The sequence below is a fragment of the Podarcis erhardii genome (assembly GCF_964252035.2).
Source record: "Podarcis erhardii genome assembly, chromosome: 5".
Lineage (NCBI taxonomy): Eukaryota > Metazoa > Chordata > Lepidosauria > Squamata > Lacertidae > Podarcis > Podarcis erhardii.
In genome coordinates this window covers 7,342,317-7,358,818 of record NC_138509.1, presented here as the reverse complement: position 1 = coordinate 7,358,818, position 16,502 = coordinate 7,342,317, and the positions used below count along the sequence as shown (strand labels likewise).

The 16,502-nt window shown below is 47.3% G+C and overlaps 1 protein-coding gene across 1 annotated transcript in view; it reads right to left on the bottom strand.

Moving 5' to 3' along the window:
* Positions 1-2,320, bottom strand: part of ANO2 (anoctamin 2) — a 137,986-nt gene extending 135,666 nt beyond the window's left edge. Inside the window, exon 1 of the mRNA XM_081860946.1 lies at positions 2,066-2,320. Within this exon, the coding sequence (XP_081717072.1) occupies positions 2,066-2,095 (30 nt within the window). The 5' untranslated portion in view covers positions 2,096-2,320. The remainder of the gene's footprint in view (positions 1-2,065) is intronic.
* Between the last annotated feature and the right edge of the window lie 14,182 nt (positions 2,321-16,502).

The following is a 16,502-nucleotide window of genomic DNA, read 5'->3' as shown; positions in this document are numbered from 1 at the left end:
AGAACTTAGAACAGAAATGCACAGAACAGTGAATAAAAATGGACTGAGGGGGAAAGAGTACTTGGGGGAAAATACTAATGGAGGATTGCCAGAACGTGAGAATGGAATGGTAAAGCTGGAGGCAATAGATGATGAAATCGAGAGGTCTTCCACATAGGTGTCTGGAGGAGTTAAACAGTCAAATGGTGGAGTTATGATATTGGAGGAGAAGGAAACCATAAACAGAGAAATTAATAATTATCCTGAGCCGGCAGAGACAGAGCTGCATAAAATTTGGAGTTAAATTAGAGGGCAAAGCTACTAAGTCTCTGACAACATTGTTGAAAAAAAGAATGGAAGAAGAGAAAACGGAAGCCGACTTTTAAAAAAAGGGATGGAAAACAGGAAATGGAATTGGAAGATATGGACTTCGATGTGAATTAATGAATAAACAACAAGCAATTATGAATTACTGTCTCAGTATATGTCCACAGTGAAGAGTCCTCTGAGGGAATAAAGATAAAGGATGTCTTGTTTCTCAATATTGGAGGCAAAGCTGTTATGTTGGACTGGGGGAAGATTATTATTGGCTTTTATCGATAATACTTTTCAGAGAATCTCTTTGAAACTTTTTGTGTGGTAGGTCAACAAACTTGAGATATGCAGAATGGAAGAATATTGCCTAGCAGAAGGAGGAACAGCTGGATAGCAACCTGGGGTGAACATTTCAAATACTTTGAATAAATTTTGTATATACAACCGACAGACCCCAAGAAGCAATTTCAGCTGGTGGCCCTGTTGCAGGATATAGAGGTGCAGTATTTTGTGTACAGTTAACTTGAAGAAGCAAAGAAACAAAGCAATAAAGGCATGCCAGGTTGCTGTACGAAACTCCCAGAGCAACAACCCTCATTTTAATATGGCTTCAGCTTCTGTAAACTTCTAGTCAAGAGCAAGGGAATAGTGGGTGAGGAAGTTATTGTCTTGGGATATATGAATTTGAAAACAAGTCCTTCTTAGAAAACCCAGCCTAGCAACAGAATGCAAATAAGGAGGCAATTCGTTCAACATTGACGTTCAGTTTTGTGTATAATGCTGTGCATTTGAGCTCTTATACACAGGACTATTTTTAGGATGCCTCTTCCTCTCTTCTTTCAAATCTTTCCTCACTCACCCCTTAACCTTAGCCTCACCTGCAACTTAAAACAAAGCCTAAAAACAAGTAATTGCATCTCTCTGATTCATCCCTGCTTCTTTGCTTTGCTTTCCCTTCTTTCATGTCTCTCACTTGTTGAAAATTTGATTGTAAGGTCTTTGAAGCAAGGATCTGCTTGCTGTTGGACTCCCCCCTCCCTTTGATAGTTTATTTTGCTTATAGCACCATGCAAATCAGGTAGCTGATATACCTTTCCTTTTGTAGTCACACAGTAGTGAATAGTAGCCTTTGTTTTCTTTGAAATACCCCCCTGCCCAACAAATTCACCTTCTCTGGAGACAGAATTTCACTCTTCCATTGTGTTGTGTTCCATCCTTCCCCATCTGCCATACCTACAACTCAGGCATGTCTATTTATTTATTTTTCATGATGCACTGCATTCAAAAGACATACCTACTTGTCACATTCAAATACAGAGCACAGATTCCATGTCATTCCATGTCATGCCTCCTCTATACATACTTATCACTGGCAGACTGAGGAAGCGATGGCGATAGCATATTCAGTGCCTTGTGTGTGTACTCTACAGTGCTTCGCAGTGCGCAACAGCCATAGAATCTGGCATTGATTGTAAAAAGAAAGTTTACAGCCCTCACACCTTCAGGTAAGGTGTGTGTGGGCAATGCCTGGTGAAATCTCTGGAGCCAAAGGAACAGAGGAATTAGAACGTTCATTGGCTGAAAAAGCAGCATTAGAGCCCTGCAGAACTTAACTCTCCCTCCTTCCATGAATAGGAAAAGCAGAATAAATTACATGGGGGAAATGTAGAAACGTGGCTTTCTTGGTGCAGACTATTTACATATTTATTTGAGACATAGCCCTGGGTCGATTATAGCATCCCCCACTGTGTAACTGTCATGCTGTACTCACAGGCAGTCCATGCAGATTTTCTGGTTCCATCCCTGCAAGAGTGAAAATGCCTAGACTCAGATTTTCAGTCTACCCTTTCAAAGGGAGACACACCGTACGCGGCACCATCTCGTAGTTGCTGGCCCAGGTGGGAATCCCAGGAAATCTATAAGCCAGGTCTAGAGAAGATGGTCTTCAACTATTATTTCTCCTTCCTTGCATGTATATATATATATATTTAAAAAGCACTCAGGACCAGAAGGAAAGACAACAACACCAGTGTCGTTGTTGCTGAAAGTGTTGTGCTCTTTATCATCTCGAGGTACCCAGGGGCCTCATTCCATGGCTGCCACCTGAGAAGTCACCATAGCAACACCAGGGACAAAGAAGCAGGTGTGGCTGTAAAGAGGCTGAACTTCAGGAGCTTGCAAAGATGCCTCTGGTTGCATAAAGTTACAGACTCAGGTGGGTTTTGCGGCACTAAAGATTCAGGGGAGCAAGGGATCTATGTACAGTTTTGAATCCTATGGTTGCAATCCTATGGGCCACTCATGTGGGAGCAAGCTCCATTGAAGCCTGTGCAAGCTATTTCCAAATAAATATACATACAGTTGGGCTGCATGGTTGCAATCAAAAGCAAGCTTAATAGGAAGTAAGTCTAACTGAACTCACTCAATTTGCATCTCGGTAAATATGCTTGGGACGCGGGTGGTGCTGTGGGTTAAACCACAGAGCCTAGGACTTGCTGATCAGAAGGTCAGCGGTTCAAATCCCCGTGAAGGGGTGAGCTCCCATTGCTCAGTCCCTGCTCCTGCCAACCTAGCAGTTCGAAAGCACGTCAAAGTGCAAGTAGATAAATAGATACTGCTCTGGCGGGAAGGTAAACGGCCTTTCCGTGCGCTGCTCTGGTTCGCCAGAAGCGGCTTAGTCATGCTGGCCACATGACCCGGAAGCTGTACGCTGGCTCCCTTGGCGAATAAAGCAAGATGAGCGCCGCAACCCCAGAGTCAGTCATGACTGGACCTAATGGTCAGGGGTCCTTTACCTTTAAATATGCTTAGGTTCACATTATATGGCAAATAAATTTAGGAAGTACTATTTGTAAAATAAAATCCGATCCCATGCCTTGCCGCCACCATTATGATCTTCCAAAATTTCGATAGAAAAAAAGGGTTTCACAGTTTTAAATTTGGTCACTCATCTTTGGTCAACTCATCATTTCAACGTGAACTGTTAAATGCCATGCACCACATGATTAAAGCTCTAAGCATTTGCATAGTTCTTGGAAGCAAATCCTACTGAAGTTCATCGCAGCTTGCTCTTGGGTAATTTTGTATTGAGCTGCAGCCTAGGTACGCTTGTTTGAAAGTCAAGTCCCACTGAATTCAGTGAGGCTTACTTCCAAGTAAATATGCACAAGATTGGACTGCCTCACTGCAGTGCATGTTTACTGGGACTAATGTCACAATCCTCCTCTGTTCAAGATCTGTCGGCTAAAATGTCATGCAATCTGGTGGAAGCCTTGTTCTACCTTGTGAGTGAAGCCTGAGGTACATTCCACCAGTACTGTTCCCCCAGCGAAGATACACTGCTGGACTGGGAGAAAACAGAGTAAGGATGTGGCGCTGGACACACATGCACCAAAGGCTATACACCTTGATGCCCACATTGGTGCATCCATTGCACCATCACCAACCCTGGCGCAAGACATTTCCCTTCCATTAATTTCACTGTGAGGGAGCCCTGCCCATGTTGCCACAATAGAGGTTTGTTTATAGTGTTATTCCAGCATCCAGTCACATCCAGAGATATGGGGCTATATCTTTGGCATTTTGCTATATACACTTATCGCTCACAACAGGGAACTATCAGGAGGGGAAACTAAGGGCAAGGGCAGTTTTTAATTTCCTCACATGGCCACATACATGGAGCAGAAGACTCGGTCACCATACATGCAGTGTTTCACTGCCACACCCAAACAGGGCGGCGGCGGGGGACGGGGGAGAAGAGTACGTACATTCGCAGTCACTGAAGTCTCCCCCTCTCCAGGGGGCTGAGGCGTGAGACCCACTTGAACACTCAGGTGGCACCATACCCTCTCCTCTCCTCCCCCCACAGGCACCTCCTGCGCATGCTGGTTCAGGGATGATGTGCTCCAGCTGCCGACTGAACCTTTCTTTCGGTCTCTCCCCTTGCTCTCAAACAGGTTGCTCTCCCACAGGTGCAGCGCCCCCCCCTCGCATCCCTTTCCACACTGGCCAGAAGAGAGGCCCACCTCCTGGCCAGCACCACAACCACATTGGCTGTGTGTGTGTGTGTGTGTCTGTCTCTTTCACCTTTTTCCAACCTCAGATCCTCTGCATCAGTTTGCTATTTCTCTCTCTTTTTTAAAAGAGTCCTCATGAAAATTCATCAGCATTGTTGTGTGAATTTCTTCTGACGTACGCATTTTTGCAGAGTGGTTAAGGCAGTTCCTGTGGAGCCTGATTGGATCTTTTGGCTGGGAACATCCAGGGAGAGTCATGCTTGGCAGGGGGTTGGACTCGATGGCCCTTGTGGTCTCTTCCAACTCTATGATTCTATGATTAATCGCTGTGGCTGAGTGGTCAGAGAACAGCTCTGTGGAGCTTGCAGGGTGGCTTTGAGTCTTGGACCCCAATGTGGCTTGCCCCGCCTGCCCAAAGCATGCAAGAGGGGACTGGAAGCATGCTGGCCAATGCCCAATGGAGCATTGGCCAATGGAGTGAGCTACTGGAGGCTGGAGTACCCAATGGAGTGAGCTACTGGAGACTGGAGTAGAGTTGCTCTGGTGATGCAGAGATGTGTACGGGGAAATGCCCCTATTATCACAACATCCCAGGGTCCCTCCATGCATGATCAGTCAACTAATTAACAGCAATTTGCATTTAGCTTCATAATTTGTTTAGCTTATCACTTATTCTAAATAGCCATTTTAAATACCCATTTATGTTTCAAAAGTATTCCCCTACATCTTGCAATGATCTTAAACAATAGGATAGCCAAAGGTTTCTTCTGCCTTGCAGAACTGTGTAGAGAGGGAAATTAACCAAGTCCCTCACTATCTTTCATCCTTGCACAGCAAACATTTCGTAACAAAATTCCCTCCTTTAAGACAACTGTTAAAGGTGTAGCCTAGAGCTAAGTTCTGTTCAGGCATTCAGTGTGCATGGGTACCAAACGTCTGACAGGGTCAATGGGAACCCATAGGGTTAGCCAACCCCCTCAACAACAGGGAGCAGTCTGTCTGCTGCTGCCACCCCAGCTGACCCATGGCTGGCATCCATCCGAAGATGACTGCTTCTGCATTCATAGGATTTCCTTCACAGAGATGAGAGCACTGAATGAGCAGAGATTCCTGCTCCTGTGTTCACTGATACGGGATGCCTGGTCTCACTGCTGTATAAGCACCTGGTTATCACTTTGTACAAGGGACGCGGGTGGCACTGTGGGTTAAACCACAGAGCCTAGGGCTTGCTGATCAGAAGGTCGGCGGTTCAAATCCCTGCAACGGGATGAGCTCCCATTGCTCGGTCCCTGCTCCTGCCAACCTAGCACTTCGAAAGCACGTCAAAGTGCAAGTAGATAAATAGATACTGCTCTGGTGGGAAGGTAAATGGCATTTCCGTGCACTGCTCTGGTTCGCCAGAAGTGGCTTAGTCATGCTGGCCACATGACCTGGAAGCTGTACGCTGATAAATAAAGCGAGATGAGCGCTGCAACCCCAGAGTCAGCCATGACTGGACCTAATGGTCAGGGGTCCCTTTACCCTTTACCCTATCACTTTGTACACTGAAACAACAGCTTGGTCTCCTGCAATTAGCAACCCCCCAGTCTCAGTTTTTAAATATTTGTTTTCTTCTGGTGCGGGGAGGAAAGACTGCCTTGAAGAAGCCTCGGTGTCTTGTATGGATTATTAATATGCATTAAACACCAAGCAATCAAGGAGGTAGTTGTTGCCATTATCGTTTCCAATTTCTCACCATAAATAATAAAAAATAGTATATGGGAAATAACAGAGCCTTTTACACATGCTGTTGGTTCCTTGGAGTTAGAAGCTTTCCAGAAACAAATTCAGGAGCTGCACAGCTTTCCCCTGACATCAGCCTTTGAAGCATCACAAGGCTTTTCCCCTGGTTCTTCTAGCCTTCAAAATAATCCTTGTTTGCTTAGGTCTTTCAGAACAGTAAATAGGACCCAGGGCTTGGCGTTGCAAGAGATATAAATCATGTTCTGTACATATACAGAACTGCTACAAAGCTTTAAAGAGAAGGTGTTATGTTCATCTCAGCCTTGTGTGGCAGGCAGTTAGGGATTTTGACAATATACTTGAAAGGATTTTGACAACTAAAAAATTTCAATGAATTCATGGAAGAGGAGTCTAATCAATGGCCACTAGTTATATAGGCAACTTCCAATTTCAGAAGCAACATGACTTGGGGAGATCAATTTTATATTCCCATTTATGCTAGGTTTAGCACCACTCTCCCAATTGAGTTTTGGCCACAACCTATTCAGCCCGGCATGTGAGGCTAAAAATAACAGGATGAAAAGACAAGTCCAGCAGAAAAAAGCGTTGGACGCTGGAATAGGTTGGCTATACCCTACAGTAACTAATTAAGGATAAAGCCCACAGTTGCTCTCTCTGCACATGCATATGAAGACAGCAGCCACCAATAATGTTCTGTACACACACACCCAGCATGTATTCAGTGTCAATTCATTCAGTGTCCAATAGCTACAGTGGGCAAAGTCCACTAGATGAGCTGGAGGCAGGAGTTCAAGCACCACCAGGGGAGAAAGGTGACCCCCCTGCCTTTTCCATATCAACAAGCTTCTATGCTCAAACACTGCAGACACCACAGACACCCTAACCACTAAGCCACAGCTGCAGATGGCAATAATAATATATAATAATAATAATATTATTTATACCCCGCCCATCTGGCTGGGCTTCCCCAGCCACTCTGGGCAGCTTCCAAAAGAATATTAAAATACTGTGATACATCAAACATTAAAAGCTTCCCTAAACAGGGCTGCCTTCAGATGTCTTCTAAAAGTCTGGTAGTTGTTGTTCTCTTTGACATCTGGTGGGAGGGCGTTCCACAGGGAGGGCACCACTACCGAGAAGGCCCTCTGCCTGGTTCCCTGTAACTTGGCTTCTCACAGTGAGGGAACCGCCAGAAGGCCCTCGGTGCTGGACCTCAGTGTCCGGGTAGAACGATGGGGGTGGAGACGCTCTTTCAGGTATACTGGACCGAGGCCGTTTAGGGCTTTAAAGGTCAGCACCAACACTTTGAATTGTGCTTGGAAACGTACTTGGAGCCAATGTAGGTCTTTCAAGACTGGTGTTATATGGTCTCAGCAGCCGCTCCCAGTCACCAGTCTGGCTGCTGCGTTTTGGATTAATTGTAGTTTCCGGGTCACCTTCAAAGGTAGCCCCATGTAGAGCGCATTGCAGTAGTCCAAGCGGGAGATAACCAGAGCATGCACCACTCTGGCGAGACAGTCCGCAGGCAGATAGGGTCTCAGCCTACGTACCAGATGGAGCTGGTAAACAGCTGCCCTGGACACAGATTTGACCTGTGCCTCCATGGACAGCTGTGAGTCCAAAATGACTCCCAGGCTGCGCACCTGGTCCTTCAGGGGCACAGTTACCCCATTCAGGACCAGGGAGTCCTCCACACCAGCCCGCCCCCTGTCCCCCAAAAACAGTACTTCTGTCTTGTCAGGATTCAACCTCAATCCATTAGCCGCCATCCATCCTCCAACCGCCTCCAGGCACTCACACAGGACCTTCACCGCCTTCACTGGTTCTGATTTGAAAGAGAGGTAGAGCTGGGTATCATCCGCATACTGATGGACACCCAGTCCAAACCCCCTGATGATCTCTCCCAGCGGCTGCATGTAGATGTTGAAAAGCATGGGGGAGAGGACAGAACCCTGAGGCACCCCACAAGTGAGGGCCCAGGGGTCTGAACACTCATCCCCCACCACCACTTTCTGAACACGGCCCAGGAGGAAGGAGCGGAACCACTGTATAACAGTGCCCCCAGCTCCCAGCCCTTCAAGACGGTCCAGAAGGATGTTATGGTCGATGGTATCAAACGCCGCTGAGATATCCAGCAGAACTAGGAAACAGCTCTCATCTTTGTCCCTAGCCCACCAGAGATTATCAACCAGTGCGACCAAGGCAGTTTCGGACCACCTGAAAAAGTCTCCTGCTGCTGTTTTCTGCAGATGCAATAGAGGCGGTGAAGAAAGTCTTCTTCGTTGTCGCTACCGCCACTTGGTAGGCTCGACATTGAGCTCTAACCTGTGTCTGGTCAGTTTCAGAATGGGTCAACTGCCACCGGCGCTCTAGCCGTCTCAACGATTGTTTCATTGCCCTCAGATCCGTGGAAAACCACGGGGCTGTCCGGGCTCCATGCAATCAGAGAGGGCGTATCAATAGCCCTGGTTAACTCCACATTCCAGCGGGCCACCAGGGAATCAGCTGAAAGGCCATCAACATGGGATAAAGCATCCCCTACCACTCTCTGGAAACCATTTGGATCCATTAAGTGGCTGGGGCAGACCATCCAAATCGGTCCCACCTCCCTGCAGAGGGGAAGGGTCGCAGAGAAGTCAAGTTGCACCAGGAAGTGGTCTGACCATGGCACTTCTTTTGTTTCACTTTTACTTAGTGTCAGGTCACCAACATCCATAGAGGTAAACACCAGATCCAAGGCATGTCTGCAGCTATGGGTTGGGCCAGACTTATTCAGGGACAGCCCCATGGAGGCCATGCTTTCCATGAAGTCCCGAGCGGCCCCTTGTAAGGTCGTGTCGGCATGGATATTAAAATCCCCTAGGACAACCAAACTAGGTGTCTCCAGGAGAACATCCACCACGACCTGAAGCAGCTCGGGCAGGGAATCCTTGGTGCAGCGGGGAGGTCGGTACACCAAAAGGAATCCTGTACTGCCCCTATTGCCCAACTTCCAGAACATGCACTCAGAGAACTGGGTCTTCCCAATAGGATGCCTGGTGCAAACTAATGACTTCCTAAAAATCTCTGCAACCCCCCCCTCCCCGCCCACAAGGCCTGGGTTGCTCTGCGTAAGAGAAACCTGGTGGACAAGCAGCGGCAAGGACAGGCCCATCTGCTTCATCCAACCAAGTCTCTGTTACACATGCCAGGCCAAATCCTGCATCCATGATCAAGTCATGGATGACAGTGGTCTTATGAATCATTGACCTGGCATTGCACAGCAGCACCTTCAGGTCATGTGGGTATCCCATGCTGATTCTTGTATCCGTCCGGTCAGAACCAGACCCGGAGGCAGGGATAGTCCTCAGACAACGACTAAACCTGCCTCGTCTGTAATGACATGGTCTGGTCATTCCCCCAGTCCCAACAAAGATCCCACAAGCTTAGGGGGTATTGGAGGAACCTGGCTCTGGGGAAGACTCCTGGTTTGTCTCTGAGGCACAACGACATATGGGGCGGGGGGCTCACACCTCAGCCAATTGGCAGGAGCCCTGCAGAAACCAAAAGCCTTGCTCCTTCATGGGTCAACCAGCTCTTTTGGCTGCCCCCTCATTGTAGCCTGATAGGACTCTCTCTGCATTCTTCCCTTCCAGTCAATTGTCTCTCCCATGTCCAACTGCCTATCTCTCACACCATGAACCAAAAACAAACCCCTGTGTTGCAATAAGAACCAATCATAACAATACAAACACAACACGAGGGCTAATAGTTAGTAGAGAATATATAATAGAATAATGATATCATTCAAATTATAGGAATAAGCCAATCAAAATTCATATGTACAATATAATAATGTGTATGCAGGTAGCTCAGTTTTGTTATCATTCATCGGTTGTATGCCTTGTATCTTATTTCCAGCTGATGAAGACTATTACGAAACAGTAGTATAATTCCGGAGACACTGTCCTTTTGAGGCTTTTGAGATGTCTTCCATTGAAGCTTTTAAAAGACTTCTGAGAGACTTTACTTTTGAAACTTTTGAGACGTCTTCTGTTGAAACTTTTGAAAGACTATTGCGAGACTGTCCTTAGACATCTGTTTTGAACACACGGCTTGACGGTCCTTGCTACCACTCTGTTATATTGTACATATGAATTTTGATTGGCTTATTCCTATAATTTGAATGATATCATTATTCTATTATATATTCTCTACTAACTATTAGCCTACGGGTTGTGTTTGTATTGTTGTGATTATCTCTCACACCATGGCAGTATCCCCCATGGGATATTGAGAAGTCTGTTCCCTCACAACCTTGGGAACCCGAGTGAATCTCTTCCTGAGGCAGCTGAAGTGGGCAATTCCCCAACAATAAAGTTAAAACCTTGAGTGAAAAGCACCAGGGATGGAGCAGTTCCTAAAAATGCAACACCAACATTTAGGGTTGCCAGCCAGTCCCTCCTGCAGGGCTCCTATGACTTGGGGGGTGTCCAGACCAACATCAGGATAGCAAATGGAGCACTACCAGTTCAATAAAAGAAGACCAGCACATGCTGCATTAATATCCATCGTGGGGAATGTATGCATGGGGAATGCAACCCCCACAGCAGAACACCAGGAGCATCATGGTTGCTGCTTCTTGTAAGGTGGCAGGCCTCTGCTGGATCCTGTGCCAGCTGGTGAGCAGCAATGGAAAGGAAGGAAAGGCACAGAGGAAGAGCAATGGGCAGCAGTTGGAGCACATGGTCCCTGGCCCTGCGGGCACAGAAGCCATTTGGGCAGGAGTGGTGCCACCTGAGTGCAATGCCAGATGCCCCGGGCTCCCTTCGGTCCTGCCACTGGGGAAGAAGGAGGCTAGAGTGACTGCGAGTATACTCACCCCTTCCATTTTTCTTCTGGTAACAAACACTGTGGTGACAGCTTGCTCCCCTCGGTGCTTTTGGGGTGTGGTTCTGCAAGGAAAAACCGTTCATGAGCTGCAGTGGTTGGCATGGAGTGTCTGGCCTTGGCCAACCCAGAGATTACCTGCACATGGGGATGGTTCCAGTGTTTGAAGAGAGGACAGGAGTGTTAGAGCAATGAAAGTTCAGACAAGACATATATATTCACACAGCAAAAGTGGTAGTGGCTGTGGAGAGACATAAGACTGAGTAGCTTCATAAAGCAACAACAGCCAGGAGCAGTGATAGAAAGGCTAAGACTCCATGGGATGCAAGAACAAATTTTGGTAGATGCAGCCCTGCAAAGGCAAGGTAAGATACTCCTGCTTGAAATTTCCTCTTCCGTACTGATATTAACAGCCCCCTCTGACGTTTCAGGCTGTACCTGAGGAGCACACCTTTTGCTTCTTTTGATAAGGCGAGTGAGCTTCCACATGGAGGAGGTTCCACACATCTTTAAGCTGCAATCAAATGTCACCCATTTTTGAGGTGAAATGTCTGAGGAATATTGAGGAAAGAAGAGTTTTGGTAAGACTAGCAAAAAAGCTCTGGTGATGGGAGTTCTAGCAGTTAGCTAGTTGTTAAGATCGACTTTTTAATCAGACATATCCTGGTTCATTCATAACTGCTTAATTAACCAGATAAGTTTAAGTAAGTCAATGGTCATTCCACTGATTCTACTTACAGAATTTTTATGAGTCACTCTGTAGCCAGATGGTTCTGAAGCTCCATTGACTCTTCCAAAATGTACAGAGCGCTGATTTTGAGGAACGGTGAGGTATTTTTTGCTGTTTTTTGAAGCAGAGATCTGGGTGACTTTTCTGCTGTAGGCAGGGTGTGGGAGAGTTAAAGGCATATCTGAGGAGCAAAGGTCAAGAAGAGGAATAATTCTGTAACATTTAAATCAACTGAATAATTCACTACTTACTTAGTACTTGGTTCATAGTAGCATGTGTGAATTTGCCTCCATTGACAGGCATTACCACTGAGGGCATGTGAATGTCTGAAGGCGGTTGGAGGTTGGATGGTGGTTAATGGATTGAGATTGAATCCTGACAAGACAGAACTACTGTTTCTGGGGGACAGGGGGAGGGCAGGTGTGGGGGACTCCCTGGTCCTGAATGGGGTAACAGTGTCATGGCTGGCATTTTTTTGGCACAGAAAGTATTGGGTCACATTATAGAGATCTTTTCTATTCTACTTGATTCAAGAAGGTTCTGGAACTTTCTCTGTTTGATACAAGCTGGAAGTTTCTAGCTGACAAGTAAGTTTCCTTTGTGCTGGTGTTGTTTTGGTTTAAGATGGTTCAAACTGATTCTATTATCTCTCTCAAGGTCATGCTAACTATAAAAACAGGCCAGAAGGAGCCTGGTTTCACTTTCGCTTTCTTTCTTGGTTCTCTCTACTTCGTCCCTGTGTGGTGATCTGTACATAGCATGTTTAAGTGCTAAGGTTTTAGACTTATTGTAAGTTTAAGGTTTTGCTGCAACTTAAGGACTGTACCAATCCCGAAGAGTTGGATTTGTGACCGTTGCACTCATTTGCCTTCAGTAAATAATTAGCGGATGAAGTTATTTACTGATGGAGCGTCTCCACCCCCATCGTTCAGCCTGGACACTGAGGTCCAGCTTTGAGGGTCTTCTGGTGGTTCCCTCACTGCGAGATATGAAGCTACAGGGAACCAGGCAGAGGACCTTCTTGGTAGTGGCACCTGCCCTGTGGAATGCCCTTCCACCAGATGTCAAAGAGATAAACAGGCAGCCCTGTTCAGTGAAGTTTTTAGTGTGTGGTGTTTTTAATATTTTGTTGGGAGCCCCGCAGACGGCATATAAATAATAAAATAATAATAATAATAATAATAATAATAATAATAATAATAATAATAATAATTTATTACACTCATATGAAAGTTCTGCATGAAGTGTTTCATCAGAACCAAAGTAGATCTGATGGGGTAGGCACTGTTCTTATTTGTATGTCAGCCCCACTCAAATAAAAAAGGGGGGGAGTGAGGTCCCAGTTTTACAAAAGGCGTGCAAAGTGAGTCCCACAGCCTGATCTTCTGTCCAGCTCTGTCCAAGAACCATACTGAGACAAAAGGCGCCTGAAGCAAGCACCTCAGGCCAGTGGCGTAGCGTGGGGGGTGCAGGAGGGGCCAGCCGCACCAGGCGCAACATTTTTTGGGGGGCGCGTTCGCACTCGCAGCTCTCTGCCCCTACCTGGCTCACTCACTCTCTCTCACTGCAGTGCTGGCTGTGCGAATCCGATCTGAGCTGCCGGGTCGCCGCCCACTGTGGAGGGGGAGGGTGCCAGGCGTGCGTTGCGGTGCAGAGCGGAGAGAGAGTGAGGGAGGGACTATCTGGGGGAGGGACAGTGCAGCGGCCGCCCAGCGCAGCGCTGAGCGCGGGAGAGAGCCACACCCGACCAGCCCAGGCAGCAGCAAGAAGAAGCTGGCAGCGGCGGCAGGTTAGGGGTTAGGGGCGCAAATTACTTGCCTTGCCCCGGGTTAGGGGGCGCAAATTACTTGCCTTGCCCCAGGTGCTGACAACCCACGCTACGCCGCTGCCTCAGGGGAAATAAGGCAGGGGAGGAAGAGGGTTTGGCTCCTCACGCTCGCACTTCCTGCTTGGGACCAGGCTGCTTGAAGTAGGCTAATGGTCTCTCCAGTTCAAATTGATTTCAACACAGCTAGTTTTAATTGGCATCTCATTCCCACTGGGGTTCAGATTGGCAGGACCTTCTCAGCGGCGGAGCAAGCCGATCGGGCACCTGGGGTGGTCACGTGCCCTGTGCCTGGGGGTGGGGCCAGCTGGGGCAGGATGCTCCACGGGACCTCCGAGGAGTCTGCCTGCCTCCTCCCAGGGGGGGAGGCAACGGGCAGACCGTTTGGGCAGCGTGGAGCCTGCAGGTGCTCAAGCCACCGCGTCACTCCCAGGAGAGACGCGTGGCGCAGGCCCCGTGGTGAGTGCCGCCCACCATTTTGCTCCCCCCCAGTGGGGACACCCGGAGTGGGCCGCACCCACCACACACCCCTGCTACGCCCCTGGCCCTTCCCTGTTGTGGCGGCCAGCAGAGGCGGATTTAGGGGAGCACTATGGATTTAGTTAGGGATGCGGGTGGCGCTGTTGGTTAAACCACAGAGCCTAGGAGTTGCCGATTAGAAGGTCAGCGGTTCGAATCCCCGTGACGGGGTGAGCTCCCGTTGCTCGGTCCCTGCTCCTGCCAACCTAGCAGTTCAAAAGCACGTCAAAGTGCAAGTAGATAAATAGGTACCACTCCGGCGGGAAGGTAAACGGCGTTTCCGTGCACTGCTCTGGTTCGCCAGAAGCGGCTTAGTCATGCTGGCCACATGACCCGGAAGCTGTACGCTGGCTCCCTTGGCCAATAAAGCGAGATGAGTGCCACAACCCCAGAGTTGGTCACGGCTGGACCTCATGGTCAGGGGTCCCTTTACCTTTACTTTACTGATTCAGTTGCACTGGGTGTGGAGCTTTGGGTGTGCCTCAGGGGACGGTGCAGCTATGATTCAGAGTGGAGTGTGAGAGGTGGGAGGCACCAGATTTTGGTGTTGCACCAAAAGGGGTCACTGAAATTTGAGACCCCTTGGTCCACCACTGCAGTCAGGTTACAGAATGTCCTCCTTTGAGAGGCCTGACCGACCCTCTCTCTGCTGCTAAGATGCTCTTATCCCAGTGTGACTTCCCATTTCCCACTGCTGTAGCCTGTGAAATATGCAGGCTAGAGCATGCCTAAGCCCATTGAAAACTCCCCAGTTCCGCGCAGGACGGCAACCTGTGAACATGATCTCAGAATCCACAAATATGGGGCAATATGCAGATAATAATACTCAAATTATCACCCCTGCCCTTTTTCTTTTTCTAGTTTTCCCATATAGATTATGTTGCCTGTGCTAATTTATATTTTCCCAGCAAGAAACTTAAAACCTTTTTCCTGGACCCTGTTAGGAAGGAAAGCATAATTAAGAAAACCAGTCAAATACCATTCTGAAGTCACCTCCGTTCCTTCCCCTCCATGAGTTCGCCTCCTAGTGTCAAATTAACAGTGAAGCCAAGGGTAACCTTACCGTGGGCTTCCATATTTCAGCAGGGGCTTAAAGTTGCCTAGAAGTTGCCTGGACACTAAGAGGACGCGGCTGCGTTGGTCTCACGCTGGGGTATCATTGATGAGCAGCTATTTCCATCCTAGCCTGTGCTTTCTGAAAGTCAACCACGAGCCAAAGCAAATTAGCCAGATCTTCTGTTTCAATAATCACCATCTAAGCAAAGAGCAAAAATAACCAGCCACCAGCCGCTGATGCTCAAGAGTATCTCCTAGGTGGGACGGCAGCATCTCTGCCTCCAGCTGCACAGACTGCCAAAAGCAAGAGCACAAACAGTGAGGGATAAGAAAAAGAAAAATCCAGGGCAAAGCCAGTGTCTTAAGTTAGAATCCGCTCTGCTCAAAAGCCAAAGGAAGCAGCTGCTTGTGTCGGGGAGGATTAGGCAAGGAATCCTAGCTTATTACTGCTGCAAAAAGCCGCAGTTCATCTGAAAGAGTGGACAATGCTACCTGGCAGGAGGTAAGTGTGGCAGACTTTTTAAAAGTCTGCACCTCAGCTTGCTCATGTTACCATACTGCCTGGATGCTGCATGCTCATTTCAACATGAAATATTCAAGGGATTATCTTGTAATCAATGGTATAATCAGAGCAAGGCCACCGGGTCCTACTTAGCCTCGAACCCCGAGGCAAAAGCAAGTCCTTCTCTGTGCTTGAGCTCTTGCTGCTAAAAGTTTTCTTGGGCAGAGGAAGTGTGGATCCCCGGGGAAATGTCCCTTTTGCCATTGGTATCCCAAATGATTTTTTTATTTTGTCTTCTGTAGCCTAGGCAATTTTGTACTGCGACATCTCTGACATGAGAGAAATAGAAAATGAGGCTGCCTGTTTATTGAAAACATTTTCCTTAAAGCACAAAAAGACAGAACATTGCAAAAGATTTGCCTCTTAGAAATGCTGACCATGTGTTCTTTAGTGACAGGGTAGAATAAAACCCAGGGATTAACTGTAGTCAGTGTGGTATTAATTAGTTCACATCAGCAAGAGTTTCTCCCTTCTTCAACTAGCAATAATCTAAAAAGACACTTGCTGCTTCTTATTGGTTTAGGAAATGAGACAGAGCCACAGGGAACCAATCCACATTAGATTAGTATTCCAAAAAGATCACTGACCTCTTTACTAGGAAACAGATTAGCGGTGAAAGGGCTGTGCAAAATATGTGCCTTTATTTTCATGGGTGTTTCCTCCTTCACTTGCCATGACACTGCATGTTTGGGACACTTGTCAAATAAATACATATATTATATTATTTTATTTATTAGATGTCTATACTACCGTTCATCCGAGGATCAAAGGGCAGTTTACAATTTAAAAACACAGAAATGCATACCATAGTAACAAACAAAATCAATACTCTCTCACACACACACAGTTTAAAAGGCCATGTATTGTTTATTTATGCTGAGTGGCTGG